This window comes from Bidens hawaiensis, unplaced genomic scaffold (assembly GCF_021521415.1).
Source record: "Bidens hawaiensis isolate Kalapana, Puna unplaced genomic scaffold, B.hawaiensis_p1.1 tig00001088_1, whole genome shotgun sequence".
In the NCBI taxonomy this organism is placed as follows: domain Eukaryota; kingdom Viridiplantae; phylum Streptophyta; class Magnoliopsida; order Asterales; family Asteraceae; genus Bidens; species Bidens hawaiensis.
In genome coordinates this window covers 2693321-2708658 of record NW_027491063.1, presented here as the reverse complement: position 1 = coordinate 2708658, position 15338 = coordinate 2693321, and the positions used below count along the sequence as shown (strand labels likewise).

General features: G+C 35.1%; 1 protein-coding gene across 1 annotated transcript; it reads left to right on the top strand.

Moving 5' to 3' along the window:
• Nucleotides 1-10936: 10936 nt before the first annotated feature.
• Nucleotides 10937-11930, top strand: LOC143559301 (uncharacterized). Its single transcript, XM_077047925.1, has 2 exons — nt 10937-11331; nt 11387-11930. The coding sequence occupies exons 1-2, from the start codon at nt 10937-10939 to the stop codon at nt 11928-11930; spliced, it is 939 nt and encodes a 312-aa protein (XP_076904040.1).
• Nucleotides 11931-15338: the final 3408 nt, after the last annotated feature.

Here is a 15338-nt window from a genome sequence, read left to right as displayed (position 1 = left end):
TGTTAGAAGTTCCGTGGAGGAACTAAGTAGTGAATCGTCACCGAAATCGACAAAGCCACAGAAGAGGAAGCGGAAGTGCTTGGATCAGCACATTTTGAGGGTTCAAAAATGGTTCATTAAGAATTATAGGACAAATCTAAAAATGCAAATATAACAATTTTCCTCATTATATGCCACGTATTAGGTTTGGTCCAGGTATGTTTAAGTATTGGTGGTCTGACACGTTTGAATGTTTTAAAATGCTTTTAATATGTGCTATTTGTTTAAATATGTTGGAAGAGTGGAACTAAACGGGTTAGAACGGGGTTGGATAAAAGAAAAGCCTCCTGATTGAGATTTTAGGAGGGAGTCTGGCTGAAGACTAGTCTGTAAACTTAGCTCTTCCCAGGAGGCAACCCGGTAGAATGTTTTTGTTTTACTTTTATTTTTGTTTTGGGTTTTTCTTGCTTTCTTGTGCTGGCTGTTTCTTGCTTTGCTTTCAGGTTGCCCTAGGATTGCTTGTGAAAGTTAGATGATACATGGTTTGATTCAAGTGTGGGGAGACTATTTGTTTATTGATTGCTGCTTTCGTTCGTAAGTGACAGCTTGGTAGAGAGCATTGGAGTGTGACACTTTCGTTCGAATTGGGGGGCATGGGACACGACTCGCGAGACTTTATCGTCATATTTACTAGGGGAGTCTATTCCACTTGACTTATATTTGAATGTGCTTTAATTTTTGTCTTTTTCCTGTCTCATTAAGGACAATGTGACATTTAAGTGTGGGGATGAGAAACTGACGTTTTTATATTAAAAAAATCAAAATTTTAATATAAAAAAGTTCAAATAATAATAATAATAATAATAAAATTAAAAAATGTCCCGAATTTTTATTAAAAATTTTGCAAATAATAGAAAATGATAGAAAAATTTGAGATTGGAAGTTGACACTGGATTTCCTATTATGAAGACCGCTGAATTATTTTTGAAGAAGGCTAAAGGGGTTAGAGATCCATGAACTGGAAAGACAATGGTGCACGTCATGTGGCCTGCAACAAAGAAAGCCACCCATATTCTTGTGCCTGATGCCAATCCAGATGGTACATTGGATAATATGAGATTCTGGATGTTTGATAGTGCAACTGCCACTGTTGTTGTCAAATTATAGAAGGGCAAAGGGCAATTCAGATTCTTTGATCCAAGAGATTTGCTAAAGTTTGGGAAGAAAGATATCAAGACCCTCTGTACATTTCAGATAATAGCTGACCCGATTTTTGATGCGGCCGCAAAAGAATACACAAGCATGGCAGCCTCCATCATCAGAACTAAGTTTTGGGCAGGTGCTTTAAAGGACGCTGACATTGATTACATGGAGCATGACTGAAAACCAACGTACAAACCAAGGGGAGGTTGTTGGGCCTAAACTAAATGGTTTGTACTTAGTTGTTGGTTTTTGTATGCAAACCGAGATCCATAAGGATCTCGGTGGGCTTTGGGCTATGGTTGGGCTAGTATGTTTGGTACTCTATATATAGAACTTATTTCATAGGGTTTTGGTTGTTCATTGAGTTTGTATTTTAGCCGTTCAACTTGTTATAATGAACGAGTAGTTGTATCGTGCTTAAGCACCCGATGTTTGATATAACGTGTGTTTTAAAGCATTCCCGTGTGTTCATACCTGTTATTATTCATTATCTTGAATCATCTTATATTGAATTTTTCGCACCAATATCAAGATCATTTGATATTATATTGAAAGATCCGTCTTAGACCTTACACTTTTCGGAATTTATAAACCGACCCATTTCGATGTTATGGAAATTTTATCGTTTTGTCGAGTTAATTAAACTATTATTATGAAAAACATATTTAAAACTTTCATATTTTGGCAAAATTAACCCAAACCTAAACTTTAACCCCAAATTGTTTCCACCCTCAATCTTTAGGGACTAAAGAGCAAATTCATATCATAACCCATCAAAATCTGTTAACCCATATCCAAAACCCATGCCCATGACCCGTTTAGCAAACCCGTATACCCAATTCTCTAACTTGGACCTTAATTCTCGTAACCAATATAGAAATTTAATCAAAATCCTTGTTATATCTTCCTATTTCGGTCTAACCGACTGTTTAATTAAGTTAATATGATCTAAAGGATTCGTTTCTTGTATTATATGGCCGACTATAATCAATTAGGGTTCACCTATATATCGTTTATTATAATTCAATTAAATAGTACCATACTATCCTCAAATCCTCGCTTACAAAACCCCTATGTCTAATTGTGATATCATAATTGTTGTGTCGAGTTCTTGATCCATGGCCGGCCTTATTTCACTATAATTACCCCCTGTTTGATCATCACTAAGGTAATTAAATTATATCATTGTGTTCGTCGTCCACTATATTATGATAACCCCATGATTCTTTGATCGTTTACAAGCGGGATTGGACTATTTGATTCTATGGTTCTTAGGGGTTGCTTCTGTTTCGTTTATCTTATTTCTACTTCGGGGTTTAATCAGACTAACACCCTATCCCAGTTGGCTAGGGTGATTGTGTTAAAGACGATGGGCTGGAGTTCGCGGGTTCATACCCCTCCAGACCCGTCTTTTTGGTTTTCTTATTATTATTATTTTTAATTCATTTAAACTTTATTTAAGATAGTTAATTATTTAGATTTATATTATATATATTATAAATAGATTGATTAATTGGCATTTTATAAAAATCGACATATCAACTCGTAGTTTTTTTAAGTCTTTATTAAAAACCATGTATACACACACACATGTATAAATATAATAAAACTTGAGATTTATATAAACAAAAACCGATACTATATGTATAAGATTTAATTAACTTTTATATTATATATATATATATAATTTAAATTATTTAAATCAACTTTTTCATATATTATAAACATATGATTTTTACCTAATAATTTTATTTATAATATTAAATATAGTAATTAAAAGTTCTATAAAAATAATAAAGATTTTAACAAATCTAAGTAATATGATTTTATCGTAATAATAATTAATCGTCTAGATTCCTGATTGTTTATTAGACCCGTTAATTATCTATATTTATTTGTTTTTGCATCTATTCTTTATGAGGCATTAGCTTCAAAGTTTGTTCTACCATTGTCATCCTTATTATATTGTTATCCCCGTTTGCTCGTCTGCTAAGGTGAGTATTTCACTCCCCTTCTTTTACTTATTTTAACCTTTTTGGGGAAATATGCGTTTGTAGATATTTTCTATTATATAGTATTCAAACGCAACTGTTTATCCTTGTGTGTTTATCAGTCTGTCTATCTTGCTATTTGCTTACTTGCTATTTATCAAACACAACTTTCTTATGGTTTGATTGATTGTTATGTGCTATGGCTTATCTGTATATCTCAGAAGAACATTTTGCACCTTATTATTATAGTGTCTTAAAACTGGTGTTATACTCACTCAACCTAGTGTTGACAAAACCTATTTGTATTTTTAACGCATATGCAGGTTATCGTATGACGTGATTATCAAGATTGTTTGAGGCAACTTAGGATGCATGTTAGTGAAGAAGATACAAGAATATAAATTTTGGATGTTTATTGTACTTGTTTATTAATGAGTTTGATGTACTTGATTATTTAACTAAATTTAATATATATCGTCACACTTAATATTGCATGATAGTACCTTGAGAGTTGTGACAATGAGTTCACACCCCAGCATTTCCGCCGTAGGTTGGGGTGTGACACGAGCCGGATGGTCTCGTTTTGGGCACCAGTTTTCCTTCCATTTCCAACTGCCACCTAGGTCCAGTTTTTGCTCAACCTTACAGTTTTAGACCCACGAACCCGGTTTCTTTTCGCCATATTCTTCACCCTATCCTGGTCCATCATCCATTATAACATATTCTGTCCCCATGCACCAGAAGTTTTTTCAGGTTCCTTTCCATTCTTTGCACCCCATCCAGATGTTGAACCTGTTGTCTTCGTGTAGTCATCTCTTTTTGCTTGTCATTTCATTGCGCTTTTAGAAATCTCACAAAATGACAATTTTGGTTTTTCTTGACGTCGTCTTTTCTTCACTGTATTTCCAAAAAGAATCATCCATAACCTCATCTGATCAATCCTCATCTGTACCAAATAATAATAAAACACAAACTAGATTATGATCATCAGATTAGATCTACAGCCAACCACATACATTTTTAGTCAGACAAAAACCATGGGTTATCAACATGCATGAGTTTTAGGTTTCCATGTCCAGGTTTTTAACATGATAATAAAAGGATTTCAGAATATCAAAACCAAAATCTCTTCTGAATATGGAATCAAACACAAATAAAATTTGTGCAAAACAGAATGATGACACAAATCTTCAAAACATATTATCACAAAAGTGTTTTCACCTTAATGATTTAATCTTTCTTACATTTGAAAAGAAACCGATAACCTTGCATAAAGAAGAAGAAGAAGAAGAAGAAGAAGAAGAAGATGATGATGATGATGATGATGATGATGATGATGATGATGATGGAAGCTCTAGAGACTTCGTTCTAGAGAGAGAGAGAGAGAGAGAGAGAGAGATTTTAATTTTTGAAATATTGATTTGACAATAACACACCCCAAAAATCTTAAAATCATGATTATTTGATACATATAGGCCGAAACGGGCTTAAAACAAACTTCTATAGGTTTTGGTCATTTGGGCCAAGAACATAATTGGGCCGTGACGATTTAGACCAACTTTTAACAAGATCCAATAGGTTATTTCGTTTACATTTTAGCAAAATCTGATTCATGTAACATGCTCGTTTTGATGATGAAATGATAAAATTTGAAAACAGAACCTAAGAATAAAATAAAATAAAATTGACTCAAATTAAAACCAACTTTTAATAACTTTGTTGACTTTTCGGGATCAAACATTATAGGTACAATCAAGGACTACTTTTCAGCACACACATAGTTTGTAACATCTTGTCTATTGTCGATATTTTGTTCACTTAAATCCATGCCCCTAATACTTACTCAGTGAGATAAGATCGGACACAATTTAGGTTTATATGAACTAGTGGGACCTACACTTAAAAGCCTAGAAACCACTTTGTCAAGTTTCATTTATAGTTTTACTGGACCGAGTCACCCCAACTTGAGTCGAACCCCTTAATGCTGGCCAAAATCTCTGTTTTTTTTATGATAGAGCATTTATTTACTTTATACAAACTTCAGAATATTTTTCAAATTCAAACATTAAGGTTGAACGTTGGACTTATATGTCATCCGAACTTACATGCCTTACATTCAAGGTGTTTAGGACTTATAATGATGCCACACCTCTGTAGTTCTAACTTTAACCCTTTAAGCTTGTAAAACTTTCATCAAATTTTAGTTGATATATTAATACTTTTTGAATCTTTTATGACTGTTACAATTAAAATATTGTATTTATTTTGGTTGACCAAACACCAACGGCCTTGTGCATGACCCGACCTTTCATTCCTTTCCTTACGCAAGACTTAGTTAAATTTACAAGACCCTAACATGTGTCCCACATAGAACAAGTTCAATTAGGTTCCAAGAAGTCAACGGTGAGACCTTCTTTTCATTCTCTTAAGCTGAACCTACCGACATATAGATTACAGGGTCTGTTAGTTTTTGCTGTAGTACCTTACCGGTGTTGATCTTACTGTTCACACAAAGATTCATATCATTTCCCTCGCACACTATTTTGTATTTTTGCCTCTTTATCCCCCTAAATTTGTGCATAAAGAAAACTTATATGTAAAATTTTAAATTAAAAAAAATTAATCATCGAAACGAAGTATTTTTAGGAACCCTACAAGCACATTGAACCGAGATGTACTAACGGGTTTAGAAATAAGTCCGCTACATTATTATCAGCGTGGACTTGTTCCAAATGAATCAATTTCCGTTCGTAGCAATCTATAATGAAATGTATTTTATTGTCTATGTGCTTGGTTTTAGAATGTTGAACAGGGTTTTAAACAATGGAAATCGTCGCATCATTATCACAAAAGATAGGGGTGTCAAGAAAATTCAAACCGTAATCATGCATTTCATGTTGCATCCAAATCACCTGTGAGAAACAAGCAGATGCTGCCACATATTCAGCCTCAGCAGTGGATGTCGACACTGTTTGTTGTTTCTTGAACTGCCATAAAATGAGCATATCTCCTAAAAACTGACATCCAGCAGATGAGATTTCCTGTCAATATCACAACCTCCATAATTGCTGTCAGCAGATCTATACCGAGTTTGCTCCACAGATGGCCCATCTGAATCTGAAGTGAGTAAAGGTCGATCACCCATTGGAGTTGCAACTACTTTCGAATCTTGCATCTCAAACTTGACCAATATATCGTCAACATATTTTCCTTGATGGAACAAAATACCATTTGAGCATTGTCTAATCTATAGACCCAAGAAAGTCATCATTTCTCTCAGAGAACTCATCTCAAATCGCTTTGTCATAACCGATTCAAATTCAACACACAACTGCTGATTTGTGGACCCACAGATGATATCGTCCACATAAATTTGAACCAGAATAATATCACTATCACTTCTTTTGATGAAGGAGTTTGATCAATGGTTCTACATGCATACCCATGTTCCAGAAAATGATCAGTCAAGGTGGCATACCAGGCCCGAGGAGCCTGATGTAAGACATAAAGAGCCTTATCCAACTTGTAAACATGATTTGGATAATTTGGATCAGTAAAACAAGGTGGCTGATCCACATAAATTTCCTCCTTGACTCCTCCATAAAGAAATGTTGCTTAACATCCATATGGTAAACAGTGAAACCCATGTAAGAGGTATAAGATAAGAAAATGCGAATGGCTTCAAGCCGAGCCACCGGAGCAAAAACCTCTGTGTAATCAAGACCCTCAACTTGACAAAACCCACGAACTACCAATATAGCCTTGTTTCTCACAATAACCCCACTGTCATCCTGCTTGTTCTAGAAGACCCATCTCGTACCTAATGATTTCTTGCCCTTAGGAAGTTTTACCAACTTCCATACTTGCAACCTTTCGAACTGATTCAATTCCTAATGCATGGCTTCAACCCAACTTGGTTCTTGTAAGGCCATGACATCACTCTTTGGTTCAATTTGGGAGATAAAATAAGAGTAGAGGCAATCATTTATTTCCCCTGTTTGACTATGTGTGGAAACTCCTACCTCAAGTGGACCAATAATGTTCTCAATTGGAAGATCACGTTGAATGTTGGTAGGAATATAATAACTTGGCACTGGTGTTGTGACTGGAAGATTTGAAAATGTATCAAGTATCCCAAATGTGAAAATATACTCCCCAGAAGAAGAACTGTGCATGTGAGAAGTACTTGCAACAAACTCATTCGAGATCGGATTCGGGAAAATATAACTTCCAAATGTTTGACTGGTTCGCTAACACTTATTACTTCAACATCAACTATAGGTTGCACAGACTCGTCAGCAATGATTGAAGGAGATCTGTCTTAGGAACCAGCTCCTGAGTAGGCATTGAAGAATCAGGTGCTTCATCATATAATCCAGTGGGATCAATATTCAACACTGTTGGCTTATGTATTGCTGTGGTAGTCATAACCTCATCTTCTAAAGCCTCGATGTGAAATGGACCTCTAGTATCTAGAACATCTGGAAACACATTAAACAAATTAAACACTTCATGATAGTCAAATAACCAATCTGGACCAACTCTTGCATCGGTCTCATTTTCCTCTAGCCAACTCACATCATATGATTCCACAATCTGTTTTGTGGCCTTGTTGTAAACTCTATAAGTAGTATGTCTAGTGTATCCAATGAAATAACCATCACCGGGCTTTGAGTCAAACTTCAGTGTAGCTTCCAAGTGCAAAAGAGTGTAAGGACACCTGAAAACGCGAAAATGAGCAACAGTTGGTTTGTCGCTATAAAGAAACTCTTAGGGTGTCTTCATGCGTTATTTGTTGATGAGCACCACATTCTACACATAGCATGTTGTGTTGATTGCCTCAGTTCAAAAGAAAAGAGGCAATTTTGAGTCACACAACATCGTGCAAGCACCTTCAATCAAGGTACGATTTCTTCTCTCAGCTACTCCATTTTGTTGTGGTGTTCTTGCATCAAAATATTGATGCTAGATACCCTTTTTTATAATAGAAGTGATTCAAAACTGCATTCTTAAACTCAGTACCATTGTCCACCGTATCCCTCTGACCTTCAAGTTGGTCTGATTTTCTGTCAACACTACCAATATCTTAATCAGCTCTGCAGTCTCGCTCTTGATAGCCAGAATGAAAACCCAAGTATAACGTGAGTAATCATCAGTAATGACTAATCAATAAGAATTACGAGAAATACTGAACGCACTGACAGGACCAAAAAGATCCATATCAAGCAATTGAAGTAAAAAGTCAATAGAATTGACAATCTTAGGCTTGTGAGATTTACAGTGATGTTTTCTTTGAGCACACGCCACACATTTCTCAAAGATTATAAAGTATTTTATTGTCAAGCCACGAACAATGTTGTGTTTAGCTAGACGATTCAAGTTTTTGACATTTGCATGTCCCGGATGACGATGCCAGAGCATGGCATTTTGTTCCGACACTTTTGAAAATAAACAAGTAATTTTTTTAGGAAAATTTTAATTCATATCGATCATGTATGCATTAACATTTCTTTGTGATTGAACAAGTACCCAGTCTTCTAGTATGACAATGCCTAGTTTCAAAACAAGACATTGTTTGTTTGTAATATGAGTTGAAAAGCCTGTGTCACGAATTTTAGATACACGTAACAGACTATGTTTTAATTCAGGGACATAGTTCATATTATCGAACTTCAACACACCACTACTTACAGTACCCTTTTGAGTGATCTTTCCCTCCCCCCACCCCACGCAAAGGACACATACCCACCATGAACGGTTTGAATGTCATGCAATTGAGTGATGTCTTCTTTCATGTGCCAAGAACAACCACTATCAACATATCTTGGTCTGATGATAATCCTTCATAGCTGTTCCTGCATAAAGTACGGGATTATTTAGATTTAGATATTCAGTCCTTAGTAACACTGTGTAAGCCTTAAGTATCTATGCATGGCACTTGTTGCCATGCCATGTCTTCCCTGATCTCAAATAAATTTCTAGAATTAACACAAGGAGTTTTGAGGTACTGGTCCGTTACAGTTTTAGACAACCATTTGTAGTCAGGTTTAAGCACCTTATGGTTAACACAGATGGGTTTTCTGAATTCGGCTTTGTGAACTGATGGTGAAAGAATTCTTGGTCCCTTCACCGATTTCTGACTCATTTAGTTTTTGGGTCGAACATAGCCTTTTGAGAAACCTATTACGAACGAATCGATTTCAATACATAACAACGGATCTAGTTTTGTGATATGCTATAGGTGATTGAATGTGTAATATATTACATGTGACGTGTGTGTGTGTTGAGAGAACAATTTGGCAGATTAATGACACTTAGATAATTATAATTCACACTTGTTAAATTTTGAACCATGTTACAAGTATATATAGAAGATGAAGTCCCATTCGATATACATTTCATAAAAAATGGGATTCATTCGTCTTCAATCCCTATCTTAACTTAAAGTATAGCGAATGATTCATTCGTCTTCAATCCCTATCTTAACTTAAAGTATAGCGAATGACTCATTCGCTATACCTCATTCGTTAAACACACTTAACGAATGGTACATAATCATAATGGATAGGCTCATTCATTAAACAACCTTAACGAATGGCTAATAATAATAACATATGGGTTAATTCGTTAAACATACTTATCGAATGACCACATATACATAACGAATGGACCGGTGAAGTTACCAAAATACCCTTTTACATTAATAAGAATAAATTACAAGATAAACAAAGACCGAGACGACTAAACAATACACTAACAAACTCCCCCTCGTCGCGTGCTCTTTGTCTTCGAGCAGCTGAACCTCATTGTCTTCCAGTCCGCATAACTATGAATTCCAAACGCGTTGCAATCACGCATGACATGTTGGAATTGCATAACACAATCATAGTCTTTAAGCTCGAAAAAACGGATCTCATTCTTAAATAGCGCGTCATTATCCGATTCTGATAAATTGACGAACCAAAATAGAGTATACTTAAAAACCAACAACAGGTTTCGAAACTAGGACATGAGGTTTAACAATCAGGGTGCTAACCAACTTACCATACAAAATTCTTTATTTCTTTCTTGACCCTAAAATATAAAACAATATAACTTGTGAACCCATCAAATTTTGTACCACAATTTTCTAGCAGTTAGTTTTTAGTTACTAATCAAAAAGTCGTATCGTTGATAGTAATTTAAGGCCGTAACTATCTCCATTGCCCGTCGATCATCATTATCAAACACCAGTTTTTCTTCACGATTTTAATCAGGTACGTAATTAAGTCGATTAGTGATCATATGCTATTATTGACCACAGGTTCATGATATAAGCCACGCTTAATCTTCAAATTAAATTGATTGTTCCAACATTAAGTTTGTAGTGTATAATTATATGAATCTCACCATTTAAATTTTCATTACCTTACATCATAGTGTTTCGTGGGTTAGTTAGTTAGTTACTTTCATATATGAATCATATTAATTTTTAACTGCACTGAAATGGAAAATTAGTAAAGTGGTGTTTGGATCAATACTTCTTCATAATTCTATTAATGTTTTTATCTAGCACGTGTAAGGTGGCCTATTAATTACATGCTTTAGATAATTCAGCTTATGATGTATCAGTTAATTATTGTTCCATTGCAGGTCAATGGCCATTGTAAAAATCATTGGTCTATTTTACGTATACTATGATGTTTGATCTTTATAATAATCATTTTGAATGGAACACCAACATTTTAACCTCCTTATTTCTATTAAATTCATATATTAGAGACATGGGGAATGTTAGAGATTGGATGTATTTACCTAGACAGTTACTTAAATTTGAGGCCGGAGTTATTGATTTCCTTAATGCTTCATTTGCTAAAGCAGCAAAAGGATCTCAAATATGTTGTCCTTGCAAACGATGTAAAAACTGTTACTGGAATCGAATAGATGAAGTATTTGATCATTTAAAAGGGCATGGATTTGTAGAAGATTACTGTGTATGGGTTTTTCATGGAGAAAAACCCTCACAAACAATATCTAATGTTGGCATAGATGATAATGTGGAGGTTATGCATGATGATCGGTTTAGAGATACTTTAAAGGAAACAAGTATGGTACAAGAAGGTTTAAATGAGGACGCCAGTAAGTTCTATAAGCTGGTAGAAGATGGAAAGGAAGAGTTGTACCTTGGGTGTAAAATTTTTTTGAAGCTATCTTTTATTGTCAAACTTCTTCAGCACAAGACCTTTCACGGGCTTAGTAATGGTGAATCCAGAGGGAAAACTTCCGGCTAGTTTTACTCAAGCTAAAAAAGTCATAAGAGGTTTAGGGTTGGATTATAAGAAGATTCATGCATGTCCAAAGGATTGTATGCTTTATTGGAAAGAGTATAAAGATGTTGAAGTGTGCCACATTTTCCATACCTCTAGGTGGAAACAACAAGAGAATGAGAAACAACAGAATAAGAATAATAGTGAGCCTTCTAAAACATCTTCAAAAGTTCTGGCTAAAGTGGTGTGGCATTTTCCTTTAAAACCAAGGCTCGAAAGTCTTTTCATGAGTTCAGAAACAGCTAAACATATGACATGGCATGATGAAGGACGTCCTAAAGACGGAAATTTACGACATCCAGCGGATGGGGAAAGCCAGAAGGAATTTGATTCTTTATATCCTCATTTTGCAAAAGAAATTAGAAATGTGAGGTTAGGGTTGTCAAGTGATGGATTTAATCCATTTGGAACAATGAGCATCGCTCGTAGCATGGCCTGTGGTGTTGGTTAACTAATTTGCCTCCATGGATGTCACTTAAACCCGAAAATTGTATGTTGTCTTTGTTAATTCCTGGACCCGAATCTCCGGGTAATAACATAGATATTTACTTACTACCATTAGTTGAGGAGCTTAAAGATTTGTGGGTTAATGGGTTGGAGACATATGATAAATCTAAAGATGAGACTTTTAAATTGTATGCAGCTTTAACATGGAAAATTAGTGATTTTCCTGGTTAGTCAATGTTATCGGGGTGGAAAACAAAGGGAAATTTTGCATGTCCATGTTGTAATCATGAGACGAGCTCAATTTACTTGAAGCAAGTAAGAAAACATGCTATATGGATCACCGCAGATTTTTAGATGCTCAACACCCATGGCGACGTAATAAGAATGCTTTTAATGGGAAAACTGAGAAAAGGCTTCCTCCAAAACCTCTATCAGGTGTTGAAGCTTTAAGTGATGTGTCTGGTTTTAAAAATCTATTTGGAAAGACGTAAAAAAGGAAACATGATAGCACATGCCCATGGAAGAAAAGGTCAATATTTTTTAACTTGTCATACTGGCAACTCAATAAATGTCGACATAATCTTGACATGATGCACATTGAAAAAAATATATGTGACAACGTGATAGAGACTTTGTTAAATATTGGTGGGAAGTCAAAAGATCACCCAAAAGCGCAATTTGACCTTTTAGATCTTTGCATCAAAGAAAGGCTTCAACCAAAACTTTCTGAAGATGGTAAGCATGTTATCATGAAGAAAGCATGTTTCTCAATTTCTTCACAGGAGAAGGTTAACTTTTGTCGTGTTCTAAAGGAAACAAAATTACCTTACGCATGTGCTCTAATATTGCACGTTGTGTATATTCTCCAGAAAAGAAATTTTCATGTTACAAGAGTCATGATGCACACATCTTTTTGCATTACTTGCTTCAAGTTGTTGTCCGAAAATCTTTACCAAAGCATGTTGCCATCCCTTTAATTAGGTTGGGTGTCTTTTTTCAAAGCTTGTGTAGCAAAGTAATTTAGCCCGAGGACCTTGACAGATTACAGCTAGAAATTACAGAAACATTGTGTGCATTTGAGAAAATATTCTTGGCAGCATATTTTGACATAATGGTTCATTTACCTATCCACTTAGTAAATGAAGTTAGGCTTAGTGGACCTGTTCAATGTTCAATATAGATGGATGTTTTTTATGGAGAGATACTTGTGCAAGTTGAAGTCATATGTGCGGAACAAGAGCCGACCAGAGGGATCCATAGCCAAAGGGTATTTGATTGAAGAATGTTTGACTCTTTGCTCACGTTATATGCACGGAGTTAATGGAAGACCTGATAAGAGTGCAGATGATACCGATGATTTGATGGTAGAAAGTGAGTCGGATGAATGAATATTCATGAATTGTGGCCATCCCCTAGGAGGTAAAAAGCGAAGACAAGGAAAAATGTATCTTTGAATGTTCATTTAAGGGAACAAGCACATCCTTATGCCTTATTCAATTTTGATTGTGCAGAAGTTAATAATTATATCAAGTAAGTAACTAGTATATAACAGTTAAAAAAAGGTAACCGGTTTATAGCCTATATTTATTTCAAATTATATCATTACTAGTTATCTAATTTTCATGTCATTTTTCAAATTGATGATGCAGTGAGCATAAAGCTTATATTGAAAGTCAAACCGGACAAAGTCGATGGGTACGAGCATACAACCATAGTCATGAGTTCGCCAGATGGTTCGAAAACAAAGTAATACATAATGATGTTCCGAACCATATTTTTTGGCTTGCTAAGGGTCCTAGTCCTACATCCAAGAGATACTACGGCTATTATGCCAATGGATATAGGTTTCATGTCAAATCACGAGATGAAAAATTTATAACTTAAAATAGCGGTGTTTCAATTACAGCTCTAACTCCTAGCTTTGCGAGTTATCCGGACAATAATCCAACGGTTGGGAATGTTGACTACTATGGTAGAATTTTAGACATAATTGAACTTGACTATTGGTCAAAGTTTAGAGTTGTATTGTTTCATTGTGAGTGGTACCAAGTTAAGAAAGATGATTATGGCTTAACATGCGTTAATGTGAAGAAGTTATGCTATTCAGATGATCCTTTTGTCATGCCCTCTCAAGTAAAACAAGTGTTCTATGTACCAGATCCTGTAGTAGATGGTTTGCATTATGTTACAAATACAATTCCAAGGGATGTAAATGACTTTGATGAAGAAAATAATGAATTTGATGATGGATCCTATTGGTCTGAGCCTAATGAAGATAGGTTGGGGTCTATTTCACAAGTTAGTGAGCAAGAGACTCATTTGGCAAGAGAAGATATCCCTCCTTATAAGGTTGATGCAAGTATAGAATTAGCTGCCACTGATGTAGTTGATAGTAAGGGTGGTGATGATTCTGAGTTCTAAGGTAAAAGTTAATGATTATTGTTGAAAACACAAATTTTGCTTGACCTACTCGATTTGATCGTTGTTTGTTTCCGTTTCAGGTTGCAATATGAAGATTATCTGATGCTTGTGCTGGTTGCCATATCCAAGTTCACTCTTTTTCTTCTATAAAACTTAATCAAACTGAAGAAATGAGAAAACTTAATTTTGGTTTTAAATTGGATGGTTAACAAGGGCATTTTAGTACTTTCAGTTATGTTCAAATTGACCCGATAACTAAAACCGACATTTTTTGACGAGTTAAATAATATCAACCCATTTGTTTTCAAGTTAATTTACCTATTTATGGGTTTGAAACTGTTATGTATATGTAGTTTTAAATGTTAACATGGGCATATTTGGTAATTCGGTCGATAGTTGTTCGGTTCGTTATGGTACTGATAGGAATCATATTCTAGTTTTAGTCCTAATTGCCATTTGTCTATTTTGGGAGGGGGTTAAGTGTAATTGTATTTCTATAAATAGGTATCAATAGCCAATAGAGAGAGGGGGTATGTTTTAGGTTTAAGATGGCATTGCCATGGCTCCCGTGTATGCGGTGAGAGAGGGCTAGGCCCGGGAATATCTTGTAATCTTTATTTACGTTTTGAATAATATAACCGTTCTTCCATCTTATCCCTATTATCCAATTTTCACATATATCAAACCCTATTAGGTACCCTTATTTGCTATGAACACTTATAAATGTAAAGAAAGTATGAAACCTAAATATGTTGTAACCATCAAACAAGCACCACTGTCTAATTTGGTAAAGGTTGCAATTTGTTTGGTCAAAGGTTATGTTGTTGTCTAAGGTGCAAAGTTACGGGCCGACGTTTATATCGAGGATTCAATAGTATCCGTTTTATACAAAACTGAGTTTTAACATTCCCGAAACATTTGTGTAGGTCCTACAAAAGTTTCCACGTCAAATGGGTTTAGTTAAGAGGTCAAAACGGTCTTGTAAAACAGA

What these genes read in the sequence shown, in the direction of transcription:
- LOC143559301 (XM_077047925.1), top strand. Translation starts at nt 10,937, where the DNA reads ATGGGGAATGTTAGAGATTGGATGTATTTACCTAGACAGTTACTTAAA. An exon ending in GAAGATGGAAAGGAAGAGTT is followed by an intron (nt 11,332 to 11,386) that starts GTACCTTGGGTG and finishes AAACTTCTTCAG; the next exon opens with CACAAGACCTTTCACGGGCT.